We start from the raw sequence: 15,392 nt of genomic DNA, 5'->3' as shown, positions 1-15,392 counted from the left end.
TTGCTCCATTTAGGAAGAGAAGAAGAGCTGACCTTGATGGGCTCACTCTTCGAGGACGTCAACTGCGTCTGAGCAGGTCATCATAAACTCCCGCTGGACCGGTAAGGGGGTACATTGAGCGAATACGCAAAAAGATCATATTTCTATGGGCATGTAGAAGGGCTTATGACTGTACCGGGTAACCCAATAAGATTGTTCCTCGACCATATCTCGAGAACCGTTCGTTATATGACTTAGGAGTAAAAAAATTATTGGGTAAATCGGTCATGAAGAATCGCTGGAAAATATTTTCAAGTTTTAAAATTGACCAACAGGGGGCGTAACTGCCATCTTAAATTTTAAAACTGGATTTTCTTTAAATTTCGCATAAACTAAAAAAATTGTTTTCACATTTTTAAAGAGAACCAGTTTATCTATCATTTTCATAAAAACAAAAACTCAGTTATTTCAAAAACAAAGATGGTGTGGGGCGTTCGATTGTTTTTGCAATAACTTGCTTTAACTTCTCAACCGTTTGACCGATTTTAACAAATTTGGTATGGTTGAAAAGAGCATTCCTTGGACAATGAGAATCAAAAATATAGTAAATTTAGTTGAATCCTTCTCCGCCAGGGGGTTAGTTTTGACACTATGACTCAAAACCCTAAAAAAATAAAACAAGTTAAAAAGTAATCGTAAACGATTTACATAAAGCGCATTTCCACTTGCATTCATTTCCCATTTGTAAGATGCAACTTCTGTTAAAATCGTAAAATCGCCACAAATATAAAAGATAACGTTGCACATGGGCAATCCATTGTTGACGTGCTACTTCAATTTCAGTTTATGAGAAGAATTTCATTTCAATGCTTTTCTAAATAAGAAAGTTGGAACTGCGCATGCACAAACCTAAATTTTAAAACTAATGTTAGATTTTCCTTTGTTCCAAGCGCCTAAGTATCAAATTTCACTTAAATAGTTCCATAGATAAAAAAGTTGGCACTGCGCATGCGCAAAATAAAATTTTGAAACTAGATTTTCCTTTATTCCAAGTGCCTATGTATCACATTTCATTTAAATTCTTCCATAAATAAAAAAGTTGGCACTGCGCATGCGCAAAACTAAATTTTGAAATTGGCGTTTGATTTTCCTTTAGCCCAAGTGCCTATGTATCAAATTTCGTTTAAATTCTTCCATAAATAAAAAAGTTGGCACTGCGCATGCGCAAAACCAAATTTGAAATTGGCGTTTGATTTTCCTTTATCCCAAGTGCCTATGTATCAAATTTCGTTTAAATTCTTCCATAAATAAAAAAGTTGGGACTGCGCATGCGCAAAACCAAATTTTGAAATTGGCGTTTGATTTTCCTTTATCCCAAGTGCCTATGTATCAAATTTCGTTTAAATTCTTCCATAAATAAAAAAGTTTGCACTGCGCATGCGCAAAACCAAATTTTGAAATTGGCGTTTGATTTCCCTTTATTCGAAGTGCTTATGTATCAAATTTCGTTTAAATTCTTCCATAAATAAAAAAGTTGGCACTGCGCATGCGCAAAACCAAATTTTGAAATTGCGTTTGATTTTCCTTTATCCCAAGTGCCTATGTATCAAATTTCATTCAAATACTTTTATAAGTAAAAAAGTTTGCAATTCGGCTTATAAATGGTCGAGATGCGAAAAGGGCACTGTGAATTTTGAATCGATTCGATTCAACTTTTGGCATTGCGTATTATGTGGCTAAAGCTATGCCCATATTGAATTTCATGCAATTCAGTTCATAACTAACGGAGATGTAAAAGCGATCGAACATTTCTAAACAAAGTTATCGTTCACACGGACAGATAGATGGACAGACAAAGGAACAGACGGAGAGATCAACCGGCAGGCGAGAGATAGCAATGCAAAATTATAAACGATCTCTAGGATCGTTAATAAACGGCAAAAGTGTAAAATTATGGAACATGTAAAAAACGGTTTTTTTGTTTTTTTACAATAACTTTTTTTGTAAGCGGTACAGAAAAAATTCCTTCCTTGGTACAAGACTCGACACCATAACGAACCAAATAGCAAAAAAAGTAGAACAATAGCTCTTAAGATAAAAAACTAGTAGCGTCGCAAAGTTAGCGGACGGACGGACGGACGGACAAAGTGGCCACAATAGCGCATTTTTTTTTTATTTTTGTGGAAATGCGCTAAAAATCAAATGGAATGATATGATTTTTTCTTTATGAAAAAGTAGCCAAATAACATCCAAAGGGGCCAATGAAAACCGTTTTTCAAAATCTCGTTCCTAACCTCAAATATTGGAAAAATGAAATTAATTAATCAATTAATTAAAATGACGCGAAAGAAAAGCATCCTACACTTTTAGGTAGGCCTTGAAAAGTTAAACAAATGAAACACGATGCATTATAAATTGCCTAATAACAGCCGTAACTTGTAAATTATTCTGCTGTTTTTACATTCAGAAAGTGCAGTTTTTTGAATTTGCAATCTTTTCTAAAATGCCGATTTATACCCAAGAAGCATTTAATATGCTGGCGATATATTTTGAGTATTTTCAAAATGCGACCATCGCTGCCCGCATCTTCTATTTGCGTTATCCGAATCGACCACGAACCATCGGCGCCATCATATTAAATGCTTCTAGGTTAGAAATCGGCATTTTAGAAAAGATTACAAATTCAAAAAACTGCACTTTCTGAATGCAGAATAATTTACAAATTACGGCTGTTATTATTTTTTAATGCATCGTGTTTCATTTGTTTAATTTTTCAAGGCCTACCTAAAAGTCTAGGGTTCTTTTTCAAACAATCTTTCGCGCCATCGACAAATACCGGAAATACGTCAAATAGTAATCAAAATAAGACACAATTTAAGCATTAATTAATTAATCTCATTTTCCCAATATTTGAGGTTAGGGACGATATTTTGAAAAACGGTTTTCACTGGCCTCTTTAGGTGTTATTTGGCTACTTTTTTTATAAAGAAAGACTCATATCATTCCGTTTGATTTTTTTAGGATTTTGGATCATAGTGTCAAAAGTATAGCCCCCTGGCGGAGAAGGATTCCACTAAATCAACTATATTTGATTATGACTATGGTTGATTCTTGTTGCCCAAGGAATGCTCTTTTCAACGATACCAAATTTGTTGAAATCGGTCAAACCGTTAAGAAGTTAAAGCAGGTTATTGCAAAAACATTTAAACGCCCCACAAGATCTTTGTTTTTGAAATAACTGAGTTTTTATTTTTACGAAAATGATAGATAAACTGGTTCTCTTTAAAAATGTGAAAAAATAATGTTTAGTTTATTATGCGAAATTTAAAGAAAATGCAATTTTAAAATGTAAGATGGCAGTCACGCCCTCTGTTGGTCATTTTTAGAACTTGAAAATATTTTCCATCGATTCTTCAAAACCGATTTACCCAATAATTTTTTTACCCCTAAGCCATACGACGAACGGTTCCCGAGATATGGCCGAGGAACAGTCTTATTGGGTCACCCGCTACATGGGGCTTGAATCCTCGGCTAGTGTAGTGATAAGACTAATAATACTGTAACGTGTACTTGCATGGTGGCTTGCCATGCGTAGGGCAACCCACAGGAAGCAGCTAGGTAAGGTGCAGAGGCTCGTCTGCCTGAGAGCCACTGGAGGCACTGGAGCCATGAACACCACGCCAACTTTGCCCATGGAGGCATTTCTAGAGCAGAGGCCCGGAAGGCTTCCATACGGCTAAACGAATGGGACGAGTAAACCCTGCGTATGGACAGACTGACCTGGCAGAGGAAACCCTTAGGTCCGATCCCATCCTCGCAAGAAGAGATGTGATCCGGGCTGTTTTATTAAGGCCAAGGCGGAATACAGTCACTCTCCTGGACAGAGAGCAGTGGGTGAACTCAGATCGCCCATTCCTCAGACCTGGGGTATTCGTGTGGTTTCCAGACGAGTCGATCCCTAACCGCTCATGGGTATATGTGGTGATCAACCGAGAGCTGACATCAGCCTCTCCTTTGGTTAGCATAACATCGTGTTTCAGGCTGAGATGTTAGCCGGCATGACCTGTCTAATATCACCGAAGCAAGTAATAGGGAGGCTTGATCTGGGTAGCAGCGGAATGGGGGGCGAACTAGATGACTCGCGAAAGCAATGTTTGGGTTTTCATCGGGCCATAGCCTACCGTAGGAATTTCTCTCTCCGTTGTGTGGGCCAAGATTAAAGATCAGTCAATTCCAGGCACAGTGGTTCTAAGCTTCTAAAACTGGATAGAAACCAGATTAGGAAGATCACCAGTATACTCACGGGGCAGTTATCACCAATTTGCCAGTGTTTCGACTGATAGGAAAATAACCTATACAGTAGTCCTTACAATCATGCCATGAATTTCGGTCTAGTCCAGGAGCTGTGTTTTTTTGGGATTCTTGATTCAGTTACCACCTAGTCCTGCTTGGATAATATGTTTATAACTCCGGAACAAATTTCGGTGCGGACGGGTTCGTAGGTTGTTGGATCGTCGTCGGTGAAATGGATATTCTACAGCGTCCATGGTCTGTTGTTCGGTGACAGTGTATCTGTCACCGCTGCGGACGTTGGAGCAAGGATCAAAAGGAACTTGTTTTTGAGAGGATATGTTGTACGTTACACTCCAAATGCTAAGGCTCGGAAGGGAAAATCGAAATGGACCAAGCCCTCAGATCTGACCTCCTACTCACCGCTGCACAACCTAAGCAGAAGACATTGGTAAAGTTGCTGAACTTGCACAATGGTAAACTACTGGATGGGACATCCCAGTTGCAATGAACAAATCCTGTAGTAGTCGTCGTTCGTTGTAGCTGCCACGCGGGCGGCCCGGGTTCGATTCCCGGTCGATGCAAATTTTTTTAATTTTATATTTCTACATTTCGGCAGACTATTTCTGATCGTTGACGTAGGATGTCACACAAACCCGTGGGGGCTGGTATTTCTAGTATTAAATAAAACAAAATTAATAAAAATTTGTAGATATGCTCGTTTTAGGTAACAGGCCAGTTAAGTACTGCAAATCTAAGATAAAAGCCGTCTTACACTATGCAATTTGTTGCGCAAGAAATTGCACAATTTCTTGTGCAAGAAATGAAGCACAAATAATTAAATGAAGGAATTGACATTTTGTCAAACAAAAACGCCAAACAGCTGATCTGAAAACACATGTTCAAGGCGCGGCACACGCGCATTATAAAATTGCATTGAAACTTGCATAAAAAAATAGCACCTGTTCTATTTTTGATGCAATAACTTGTTGCAATGTAATTTTGCATGCAATTTCCTGTATGATACTATGCAATTTAATTTGTGCAATATATCTTGTGCAAGAAATTGTACAGTGTAAGACGGCTTTTAGACCTTAGTGCGCGGATCGTCTGTTCATACTTACTCCTCGAGTCCAGTCAACATAGAGCAAACTTGTTTTTAGCGCATGTTTCAGAAGGAAAATGAACGCTATTGCCTGTACCACTACTAGTCGTCCAGTTTAAGGTTTTTCATTGTGGTGTGATCTTATACGGCGTAGGACAGCCCCGGAACAAGAACAACAACAAGGGATTGAGAGAACACGATAGTTTCTTATTAAACGTTTTACTTAGCACAATGATTGTTTACTCTTTAATACAGCTACATCACAAGAACATTTACAATTTGTCATTCACACTATATCGAGGTATCGCTAGTAATAATTCGCAACTATTCTATCTGACACAGACTTTAGAGAAGACATATCCTAAAAATTTAGATATCTAATATTTACAACATTTACTCTTACTCACTAATAGGAACTTTGGTTTCATTCAAGGATTTAAAATCCTCTACTTAATATTATAATAAATACGAAAAGAAAAACAAATAAAATAAATAACGCTTACAAGTATAAGTAGATTTAGTAGATATTTTATAATACGCAATAGAAAAAATGAAAAATAAATATTGGAAGATCCAGTTAATAAATGGATGAGGCCATATCACAATACAGTTATTTTTTTGCATTAAAATCAGTTAAACAAACACAAATGAGTGAGTGATTGTTTTAACAAAAGGTCGACGGAGGTCAATTAAAATAATAACACAGGACTCCTAATATAGCCACAATATTAATGATGTAATTAAAATGCAATTAAGATAATGAGTTCTACCTTGAATGTAAATCTTCTTAATTTAGGTGGAAATGTACAAATTGCATTTATTTTCTATGTTACAATAGATTGTAGCTGGCATAGACATCACACATTTTGGTCATTTGTTGATTTATCATTAGATTCAATGATAGTAATTTTCTGAAAACGTATACATTCAATCAGAATTGCTATTAAATTCATCACAATTTGTATAATTTAGGTAATTACGTTGAATTTAATATGGCTTAATCACTTAAATTAGTCTCAGTCTACAACTACACTACTGGGCATATCAAAAATAAAAGGTCCAAATCACAGGCTTCATTTATACCATACCTTTCGACATCATTCGGACCGTATTTTTGAGTGCTTGCCTTTTATTACAAAACCATATCCTTATAACCTCCCTCTCGTAGCCCAGCTGATGTGCCAGTCCGGTGATTTCCGTACCTAATCAGAGCGTCAGTTTTAATCAAACTTTTTGCCCGAGAACTAACCTGAAGGATGCGTATTTCTTTCAAAATGTGCGTTAAGTAGCTCGAGCGCTTGTGGGGTAAACGACGTCCTTCTTTTTCGTTTCTTCGACGGCTCAACTCCAATAAAATCTGTCAAATGGTTCTGTCCACTTTTATATCTGGAATAAAAACTGTTGCGTTATTTAATAATCGTGTTCCTTGTACCAATGGCGGAATATCTAATTAATATTTATGAGGCTGTCGGCAATTAAAATTCGGAACAAATTGTTTAGTCGTAATTTCCCATAATTATGTATAATAAAAAACTATTTCTTCTAAATTGTTAAATTGAATTAAATTAACATTTTATTAGCATTTCTGAGGAGCCTTTACCTGGTTGTGGTATTTTGACTACATCTGGGAAATAACTGCACGCACGCAGTATACGTAAATTAGTCTTGGGATGCCCGAAATTATGTTGTTATTGCTAAGTAGTGGAAAAATTCTACATATTCTTACGCGAATGGTGAATAAATTTATATACACGAGAAAAGACGAATCTCGCAAGTGCTTCAATTTTATTACAATGATAAAAAAGACTGTACAAAAACAGAAATGGTGCCATAAAAGGTGATTGTAACAAAAACTCAAGGAAATGAAAGGTACCTATGATTGTTTCTAAAACGCAGATCAAAGTATAACGAAAATAAAGCAAGAGAAAATGATAAAAATAAAAAGATGAAAAGAAATGTAGAGGTAGAACATAAAGATATTTCTTTCAACCGCTTTCATACCTTTCAATATATAATTTCCAAATAACAAAATGGAGCACTACATCAAGAAGATTAGTAAAAATTAATTTAAACAAGGCACGTATAAATAGGTTTTACTAACGATCCAGAGAAAGTTAGTAAAGGAAAAATATTAGGACACCAGAAAATGATAATTTTGCAAGTGATGAGTAGGGTGCAAAATAATTTGAGGGTAAAGAGAGAGATTTTTTTAAGAAAATAAAGGTTATAGATGAGGAGAGATAACGAAAACCAAGTGCATGAACAAAGTTAGTGACTGGAGCTTACACAATATTTAATTTCAACTTTAAGCAGAGGGGGATAAATATTGTGTTACTATTAGCATTGTTGTTTTTGGAGAAAAGGCATGTTTGTTGCCTCTTGTTCTATGATACGCACTAATCGTTTAATCAGTCATTGAAATCAGAGAAATATGATAAAACTCAATACAAAACTAAAAAGTGGTGTAAAAGAAATAGAAACGAAAAATTGTTTATAAAGCAAGAATTAAGGCAATAAAGAATTTGAATTAAATAAGGAATGGGTTGTTAATTAATGTTCACTCCAAAGGGGTACATACTTTGTCCGCGGACTTCATTGTCTGATTGGGTGAATAATAATAGTAACGCAAATACAAAAACATTATTTGTTGTTACCGTAGCTTAATATGAGAGATCTGTCAGTTAGATAAGAGATACTTATAATGAAATATGTAGCGTGAACTAAGGTTTAGTTAGTATTAGACAGTTAATCGTAGCGTAACGTTTTAATTTTACATATTGAAGTTTGGCAACTCAAGTTAAATAATTTAGTTAGGTAGAAGTGGTGAATTATTTCCGTTTTGTTTCTGAAAATTTAAATAATATAACAAGGAACTTCTTTCAATGAATAGAGTGCAATTCGGTTCGCGAGTAACACGTTGTGAGCGATTATAGGATCAGATTGCATCGTTACTTGCACTTGCACGGTTCTATAAATCGTTGTTTCAATTATTTTGTTAAAAAAATTGTTCGTGTATGGTTTTTGATTTTTAAATTGTCTATTATTAATTTGCGGTTTACAACTTTTAATAATTTTCAATTTTAATTAATGTAAGATATTTAAAAAAAACCTTAACATTTTAATTGCAGATCGTTTTCCAACATGGCACCTTTACAACACTTGTTTTCGAGACATTATTCTGCTCTTGAATATACGCTCATACAGGTTTGAATAATTATAAACAATCTCGATAGAAAGTCATGAAGGAAGGAGGTAGTTGGCATTTCCGTCAGATCAGAAAGATGGGGGTCCGGCCGGATGAACGGACGGAGGAACAATGCGCCGACCATAGCACTTTTTTTTAAACAAAAAATGCACTAAAAATGTGATTTGTCGAACAAGTGGCAAACCAAAGTAGGTAGTAGTCAGATAGTCTTGTCCCTGCTTATTTTATTTATGTTACATTTTAACTCCGAATAACACTGTCAATTTTACAAAAATGGACTGTATTTGCAATATGCAATTTATTATTCATCGCCGTAATTCACAGAAAACGCGAGGCTAACGATGGTACCTATCTATATACCATGTATATACATAGAATACCTATCATCTAGAGATGATGTAGGGTATATGACCAGGTGTACCTATTTTTAATATACATAAGATAATGCAAAGTACGTGATACTGCATGTATGTTTTGGATTTAAAAGGCATATATGTTATGTACTTTGTGTACCTGAAGATCCATATCACATCCAAAACGTATATTTATAGAATAGTCATACTGAACATAAAATACCCTACTATGTCCATGTCCATAATGAACGTACATAGTGTGTACATAAGATACATAGGGTTCCCTGCACATTTTGGACTTAAAAGGTACATATATACATATATAACATACCGAATGCTACACAGAAAAAAATCGTACTTTAACGACAAATTCATCATGTATTTGACTCGTATTTCTTTAAAAGAAGTAAAGACTAATTTAAAATAATCAAATTGGATTTAAATCAAAAATAATTATTTTGACTCAAATAAATCGATGTAATTGATGTTTCGTCACAAAATATTTGACTTGGATTAACTTTGATTCAAAAATATTATATTTGACTCAAGCAATTTGCTTTGAGGAGTTTCACATAAATATCCACACAATTCGCTTAAACATGTTGTTCATTTGTGTAACATAATAAACCAGTACATGAATTTAACTTTTCCTGTATTTAATATAAAAAACTTGACGTTTTGAGTCAAGTAACTAAATAAATCTCTGGAATGAAATGAATTCATTTCAATCGCATCGCATGGGTGCATAAATATTTCCCCCTCCAATAAAAACATGTCGTAAATTCGACTCGGTTGCTCTTTACACGTTCGAAGTTTTGCGTTGCGACACCGAAAAAATTTCTTGCAAGTGCGTAGATAGTGCGTTTCATCCTGAGTGTTTTGGTTTTGTTTTATATTTTTAAGTTACCTGCCGTTTTTATGTAGGTGTACTTCTGAGAGAATATTTTGTAAGTTCTTATTCCTTTATCACATGTGGAATTTTATATTTTTAAGTTTTTATACTTACCTATATCTATTTCTTGTACATAGGGTGCCCGGTAACTATGGGGAGCCAAAATAAAAGGTTGTATGAAAATAAAAATCTTAAAAATTACGATTTTGGCCCTCTAGATACCAAAAACCCCGTACGTTATGACTGGGTTCTGATTTGTTTCTAAAAAGTTCTGAATAAATGAATTATATTCATATTGCATTTTTATTATGTATTTAATTTGTGATATTGTGGATATTACGGAAATTCCCCTTAACAGCACAATATTTAAATGATATATTTACCTTAAATATTTTTAAATTTTGATCTAGAATATGGTTTTTAATTCAAACACGTCGATACTTGCAATTTAGGCGCAATGTATTTAAACCAAATAAATTGCGAGGTTAGCAGAAAGAATAGGTTAAATCAATTTGATTTGTGTCTGAGTTAATAAAAATTTGCATCATAGCCTAAATATATTGTCACTTAGACTGAAATACACATGTAGTTGGCCCTATCCAAACATATATGTGCTTCGGTCAACGCAAAATTTGCTTCATTGAAATGATTTGTTTTTTGTGTGTATGTGGGACATATTTTTGTATCTATTACTGTATGCCCTGCTTTTGGAAATAAATACACTTGAGTGTGATAGACTAAACCTACTTTATCCGTCTTCCTTACGTTGGACCACCACGAACTTGCTTCGCAATTTAACCAGTGCAGTGAATTTACAATACGTTTCACTTTTTTTACACAAAAAAATGAATATTAAAATTTAAAAAAGAAGACATGGAAAACATGTTTGGAAGTTGAAAAAATGAGTTCAAAACTTGCCATCAGACGCATTTTTCCTCCTTAAAGATAAGTCAGATGGCTCTTTCTTTGTAAGTTTTCTGATTTACTTCACTAATCTAGAACATACAATGAAAAAATAAATTCACCTCATTTAATTTTCCACACACACGGGACTAACTCAACGGAAATTTTTTGCCAAACTTTAAATGACTCAATTAGTGTCATTATCAGAACAATAAAATGTTTGAAACAAGAGCATTTTCCTACGTTTGCACGCATGTCATCGGTGAATTACAATGTTTACATAGTATCTGCAATCGATAGAGTAGAATAAGTATGTAGGAAACCATACGCATAGTGCTGCATTGTGGTTAGTATACCCATTACACCAACGATCTTCTACAATCTACAGTAGACCAACGACAATGCAGCACTGTTCGTATGGCTTCCTACATACCTGCTTATTCTGTTCTATCAATTGCAGATACTATGTAAACATACATAATTCGGATGTAATATACCGATGATGTGCGAAAACTACTATAACATATTCTTGTTAGGTTTTATTAGACCCATCGATTCCTGTAGCAGGCGGAATCCTATGTCTTCATTACTATACCGTTTAGGGCCTCAAGCCGTAAATCGGGCCCGCCCCAGGATAAAGTAGGAGAGGTGGCAAACAGTTTTCTAGGTGGGGCTTAAGACATTGATAACGAAGTTTGTATTCAAAATAACTGTAATTTTTTATTTTTCAAGTTATTAATTTACTGGAGTACCTTCTGCAAATCAACTTTTTGTGTTCTTTCTTTTTCAAAGGCTAGGAATGACAAATTGGGCAACCTTTGATGTGTCATTGCTATCCTTTAAGGTTTATTTATCCTCTCCAAGACAGAAAAATAAACCATACATTGTATAGACGAGGCCAGACCATACTGTGGTGTAGTAGGGGCTGGGCCACCCCCTGGTTACGGGCCTGTAAAATATTGTGCCTTATGGATAATCTATCATTCAGAGACTGTCGCGTATGGTTATTAGGGGAATTACGAGCTGAATTGAATCAATAAATTCATTTTAAATAAATTTTTTTCTTAAATTAGCAGGTATGGCGCCCAAAGCTCAAATAGCATTAACGTCGATGAATTACTTTCTTTAACACAATTAAACTCTGCAATGATAAACACATTTGTTGTTCCTTGATTTGGTCCCGATTAATGCAGCTAAATCTCTATTTCGTATAGGTACTAGGTTAACGCCTGGGCCATTTAAAGGCTATGATTAACAATAAGGATTTCTTGGACAATTCAAGAAGAAACTTCTAACTGCTCTTTGCAACAAACACCAAAAAAGCACAACGAACACGCTTTGACACCAAACTTGTCCTCATAAGCGAATGCTTTCGTTTTAATTAAGTCTTTTTGTGCTTTTTGGTTGGTGTTTATTGAAAATTGTTTTATTTGAATATCCAGTGGTGTTTTCGCCACATTTAGGAGGAAAATGTTGAAAAATTAAAATTTGAACACGTGTAATGAAACTCACCTTTCCTCAGCTTCCTTCATCCATCTCTCCAAAACAGGTTTAATTTTCTGCGCACTTTTGGGCGTAATATCTAATTTTTCAAACCTAGAGGTAACGGACGTAATTAGATGTAGTGAAAGAATGAATGAATGGCACAGGACACTGACATATCAACCCTTGATAGAAACGTTTTGAAACAAAATTTGAATTGTAAATTACCAAAAGAAAATATGCCAGTGCCCTGGCTACACAACAATAGCTTACAACATAAGAGATTAGTGAAATTTTGTGCAGTAAAAGTAGGATTAATTAAATGTGACATACATGGCTTGCTGCTGAGAGGAAAGCTGCGCGGCGGCAATCATCTGAGAGGCCAGGGCACTGGGAACAAATCAACTATTACTCACGTATTGTTAGTTAATTTGCAACAAACGGCGCATCTGTCTTCAATCCTCAGTAGACGGAGTGGGACATTTGCGCTGTTTGTCACCGACACACTGTATGTTCAATGTCCTGGCGCACCGATTTTGCGTTAGTAATAAAATGAAAGATTACCTGCAGATAGCGCTTTGACTGTACGCCGGGCCTTCGGTAACACTTAAAGCTTGCCCTACTTGAGTTTGCGTTAATCCTAAGGAAAGTCTTCTAAGTTTAAATGCTTTAGCAAATTCCTTAATCTCGTCTAAATTTATTCCGTCAACAACGTTACTGTTAGTTTGATTTATTGTTGGCTGATCTGTAAGAAAATTGTGCGTTACTATCCATCCGTCTCCCTAATTGCGTAATTGTAATGATTGGTCTTAATAAAAATGAAGGTAATTAACTTAATAGACAACTAATTAAATTACATAAAAAGCATCAATAATAATTAAATAGTAATCTTCTACAACTGTTTGTGATACAATATTCCACAATTAATCATTTGTAGTCATATTAATTAAGCCAATAGAACGCTATAAAGTTGTTATTACCATAATAAAAGAGTAATGGAGATAAATTCTTTCATTCTATTAGAGGAGGCACTTGTAAATTGTAAACCAACAATGAGGTTTTCATGTCTACTTACTCGGGGAGTCTACTAATAAATCCGCCGTTGAATTATCATTGCAGCTCGGCGATAAGCTCAGAGAGGACGGAGATCTTTTTAAGCTTTGACTAGAGTTTGAGCCGTGCGATGCTATCGAGAGGTCGCCGTTGCTTGTCGGTGCCCGATTTATGCAGTTGCCGGCCGTTGGCGATGAGCTACCTCTGGGTATGTTGGCTTGGTGGACCTTACTATCGTACTGGTTTGGATTTATTTGGTTGATCAGGTGATTTCTGTGAACGGGCTGCGAGGACGATTGAGTTGGAGGCGTTGGAAGTATGGGGGATGGAGTTGGAAGTAAGTTGGGGGTTAACGGGTTTATCAGAGCCGATTGGTTGGTGGGATGCGGGCTGCTCAACATTTGAGGTAAGGTTTGGAGGAACTGTTGAGCGGATCCGTTTGCGATCAGGTGCGATAGTGCTGTCGGATTAAGTAAACTTGGAGTAATATTGCCGTTTGTTGTCGCTGCTACGGAGAACTGTGGGTTATTTCCTCGTTCCGTTAACATTTCAATAAACCTACCCGAATTATTTGGTTGGTTAAGCAAGTTCGTTTGTGCCATGCTTTGTAAGTTTGCTAAGGATGTTGTGACGACCTGTCCATTACTTAAAGCTAAATTAACCATTTGATCACTGCTATTTACATGGTTCACCGGAATTGTTAAGATTGTCTGCGTGGCTAAACCTGAAACAGAATAATTAAAAGTGCTATGAAGGTGGCCAATTTGTATACCTTGGGAAGTAGGAATGAGTAGCTGCGCCCCTTGGATGCCCTGTACCAATTGGCCGGATGCCAAAATAAATTGAGGCATCGGAGCCGGTTGCTGCGATGCTAGAGAAGAAGGTAAAGTTGAACTGTTCTGTTGCGAGGGAAGAGTGCCACATAATAGACTGTTATCCAAGGGAGAATTTTTACCACAATTTGTCGCTAAAATTGGAACCGATTGTAAAACGGTTCGTTTGAGTACTCAATATACCTGTGGCGTTTACGCTTAGATTAAGAGGTGCATTTGCCACTGGACTTGAGGCGGAAGCCATATCACTCGTTAAAGAAGCTGCCTGTGGAAGAGTTTGCTGCATGGAAGCCAAGTTTTGATAATTTTGAAAGGAAAATCCAGCCACTGCAACATAAAGAGTTACAAAATGCAACTTACACTTGCAGAAAGTCATACTGGTTCCATTGAGGTGAGCCGTTGAGGTGATTGGCGGTGATATCCGATGTTCTTTTTGACTTGAATCTATACAATTTTGAATTAGTTTCTGGGGTCTATAGTAATCTGTGTCTCCGTCCATTCCCATCATAGAGCCTGGTTCGGGCGAGCTAATACTGCTTTCTCTGTCACTGTCCTGAAAACAAAGATAGCATTAGCGCCATGTGCGTAAAACCACTAAAGAAGTTATTTTATTAAACCCTTCATTAGACACAGATAATTAACGGAGCTTTATTTACATTTATGGATACAATGTGAAAGAAGTAAGATTTATTTGAAAGTTAATAACTTAATTTATTCTATTACAAGGTAGTATCGGTAAATCTGAGTTAATTAATATGCAAATAAAAGCAAAGCAGCTCTCTTTACCTACACTACTCGATTAAAATATGTACATTGGGGCATTGCTCAGAATATTTTCTAAGAACAAGTGCTCATTACTGATTAGTGATTAAGTCAGTCTGTAATTAGTTATTTAAAGGCGCTGTCTCGAGGATAATTATTGTTCGTCCTAGAAATAAACAAAGAAATTAGCGCAAATGTTTTCAGCAAATGTTGACGGCGAGCTACTCAAGCAGTTACGTTTTACTAAATTACACAGTCTAAAATCTTAATTCGTTTAAGAGAATTAAATACAACCCATGAAGCCTTATTTCTAAATTACTTCTTCACTTAAATGCATTAACAATTTTGTACTTGTTTCTGTTTACTGATGTCCTTCTTTAGAATTATAGTTATAATTTAGCATCATTTGGTTTTTTTTTCATTTTCGTAAGAATACTTGTATCACAATGGTTCCATGTTCCTTCAAAAAGTTTGGACCAAATTGATCCCTGAGATATCGCCATAATTATACAATGTAACGCTACCCCTTGGTAAT

General features: G+C 35.7%; 1 protein-coding gene across 7 annotated transcripts; it reads right to left on the bottom strand.

The window, feature by feature from the left end:
- Nucleotides 1–5,561: 5,561 nt before the first annotated feature.
- LOC116176028 (POU domain, class 6, transcription factor 1) lies at nt 5,562–14,649 on the bottom strand. Of its 7 annotated transcripts, XR_004146407.1 has the most exons (12): nt 14,474–14,649; nt 14,279–14,422; nt 14,035–14,229; nt 13,825–13,986; nt 13,285–13,770; nt 12,774–12,954; nt 12,543–12,599; nt 12,240–12,323; nt 6,624–6,772; nt 6,463–6,576; nt 6,202–6,285; nt 5,566–5,915 (listed from the first exon to the last, which is right to left on the bottom strand). XR_004146407.1 is itself a non-coding variant. In XM_031494457.1 (11 exons), exons 1-11 carry the CDS (start codon nt 14,601–14,603, stop codon nt 6,269–6,271), a joined length of 1,719 nt encoding a protein of 572 aa, XP_031350317.1. In that variant the 5' UTR covers nt 14,604–14,649; the 3' UTR covers nt 5,563–6,268. The 7 variants fall into 7 exon arrangements, 6 of the variants coding, with proteins under 6 accessions (XP_031350322.1, XP_031350323.1, XP_031350317.1 ...); XM_031494457.1 differs by having other exon boundaries at nt 5,563–6,285; XM_031494459.1 differs by having other exon boundaries at nt 5,563–6,285; nt 6,624–6,760.
- Between the last annotated feature and the right edge of the window lie 743 nt (nt 14,650–15,392).

Source organism: Photinus pyralis, unplaced genomic scaffold (genome assembly GCF_008802855.1).
Source record: "Photinus pyralis isolate 1611_PpyrPB1 unplaced genomic scaffold, Ppyr1.3 Ppyr1.4_LG7, whole genome shotgun sequence".
In the NCBI taxonomy this organism is placed as follows: Eukaryota; Metazoa; Arthropoda; class Insecta; order Coleoptera; family Lampyridae; genus Photinus; species Photinus pyralis.
The sequence above is the reverse complement of the archived record's forward strand: the minus strand, read 5'-3'. Positions and strand labels throughout refer to the sequence as shown.

Bases quoted from the DNA above. Each gene is read 5' to 3' on its own strand.
- LOC116176028 (XM_031494457.1), bottom strand. From the start codon at position 14,603: ATGATGGGAATGGACGGAGACACAGATTACTATAGACCCCAGAAACTA. The intron at 13,987-14,034 runs GTATACAAATTG...ATTCTGTTTCAG, and splicing joins ACTCATTCCTACTTCCCAAG to GTTTAGCCACGCAGACAATC. The intron at 12,955-13,284 runs GTAAGTAGACAT...ATTTTCTTACAG, and splicing joins TTTATTAGTAGACTCCCCGA to ATCAGCCAACAATAAATCAA.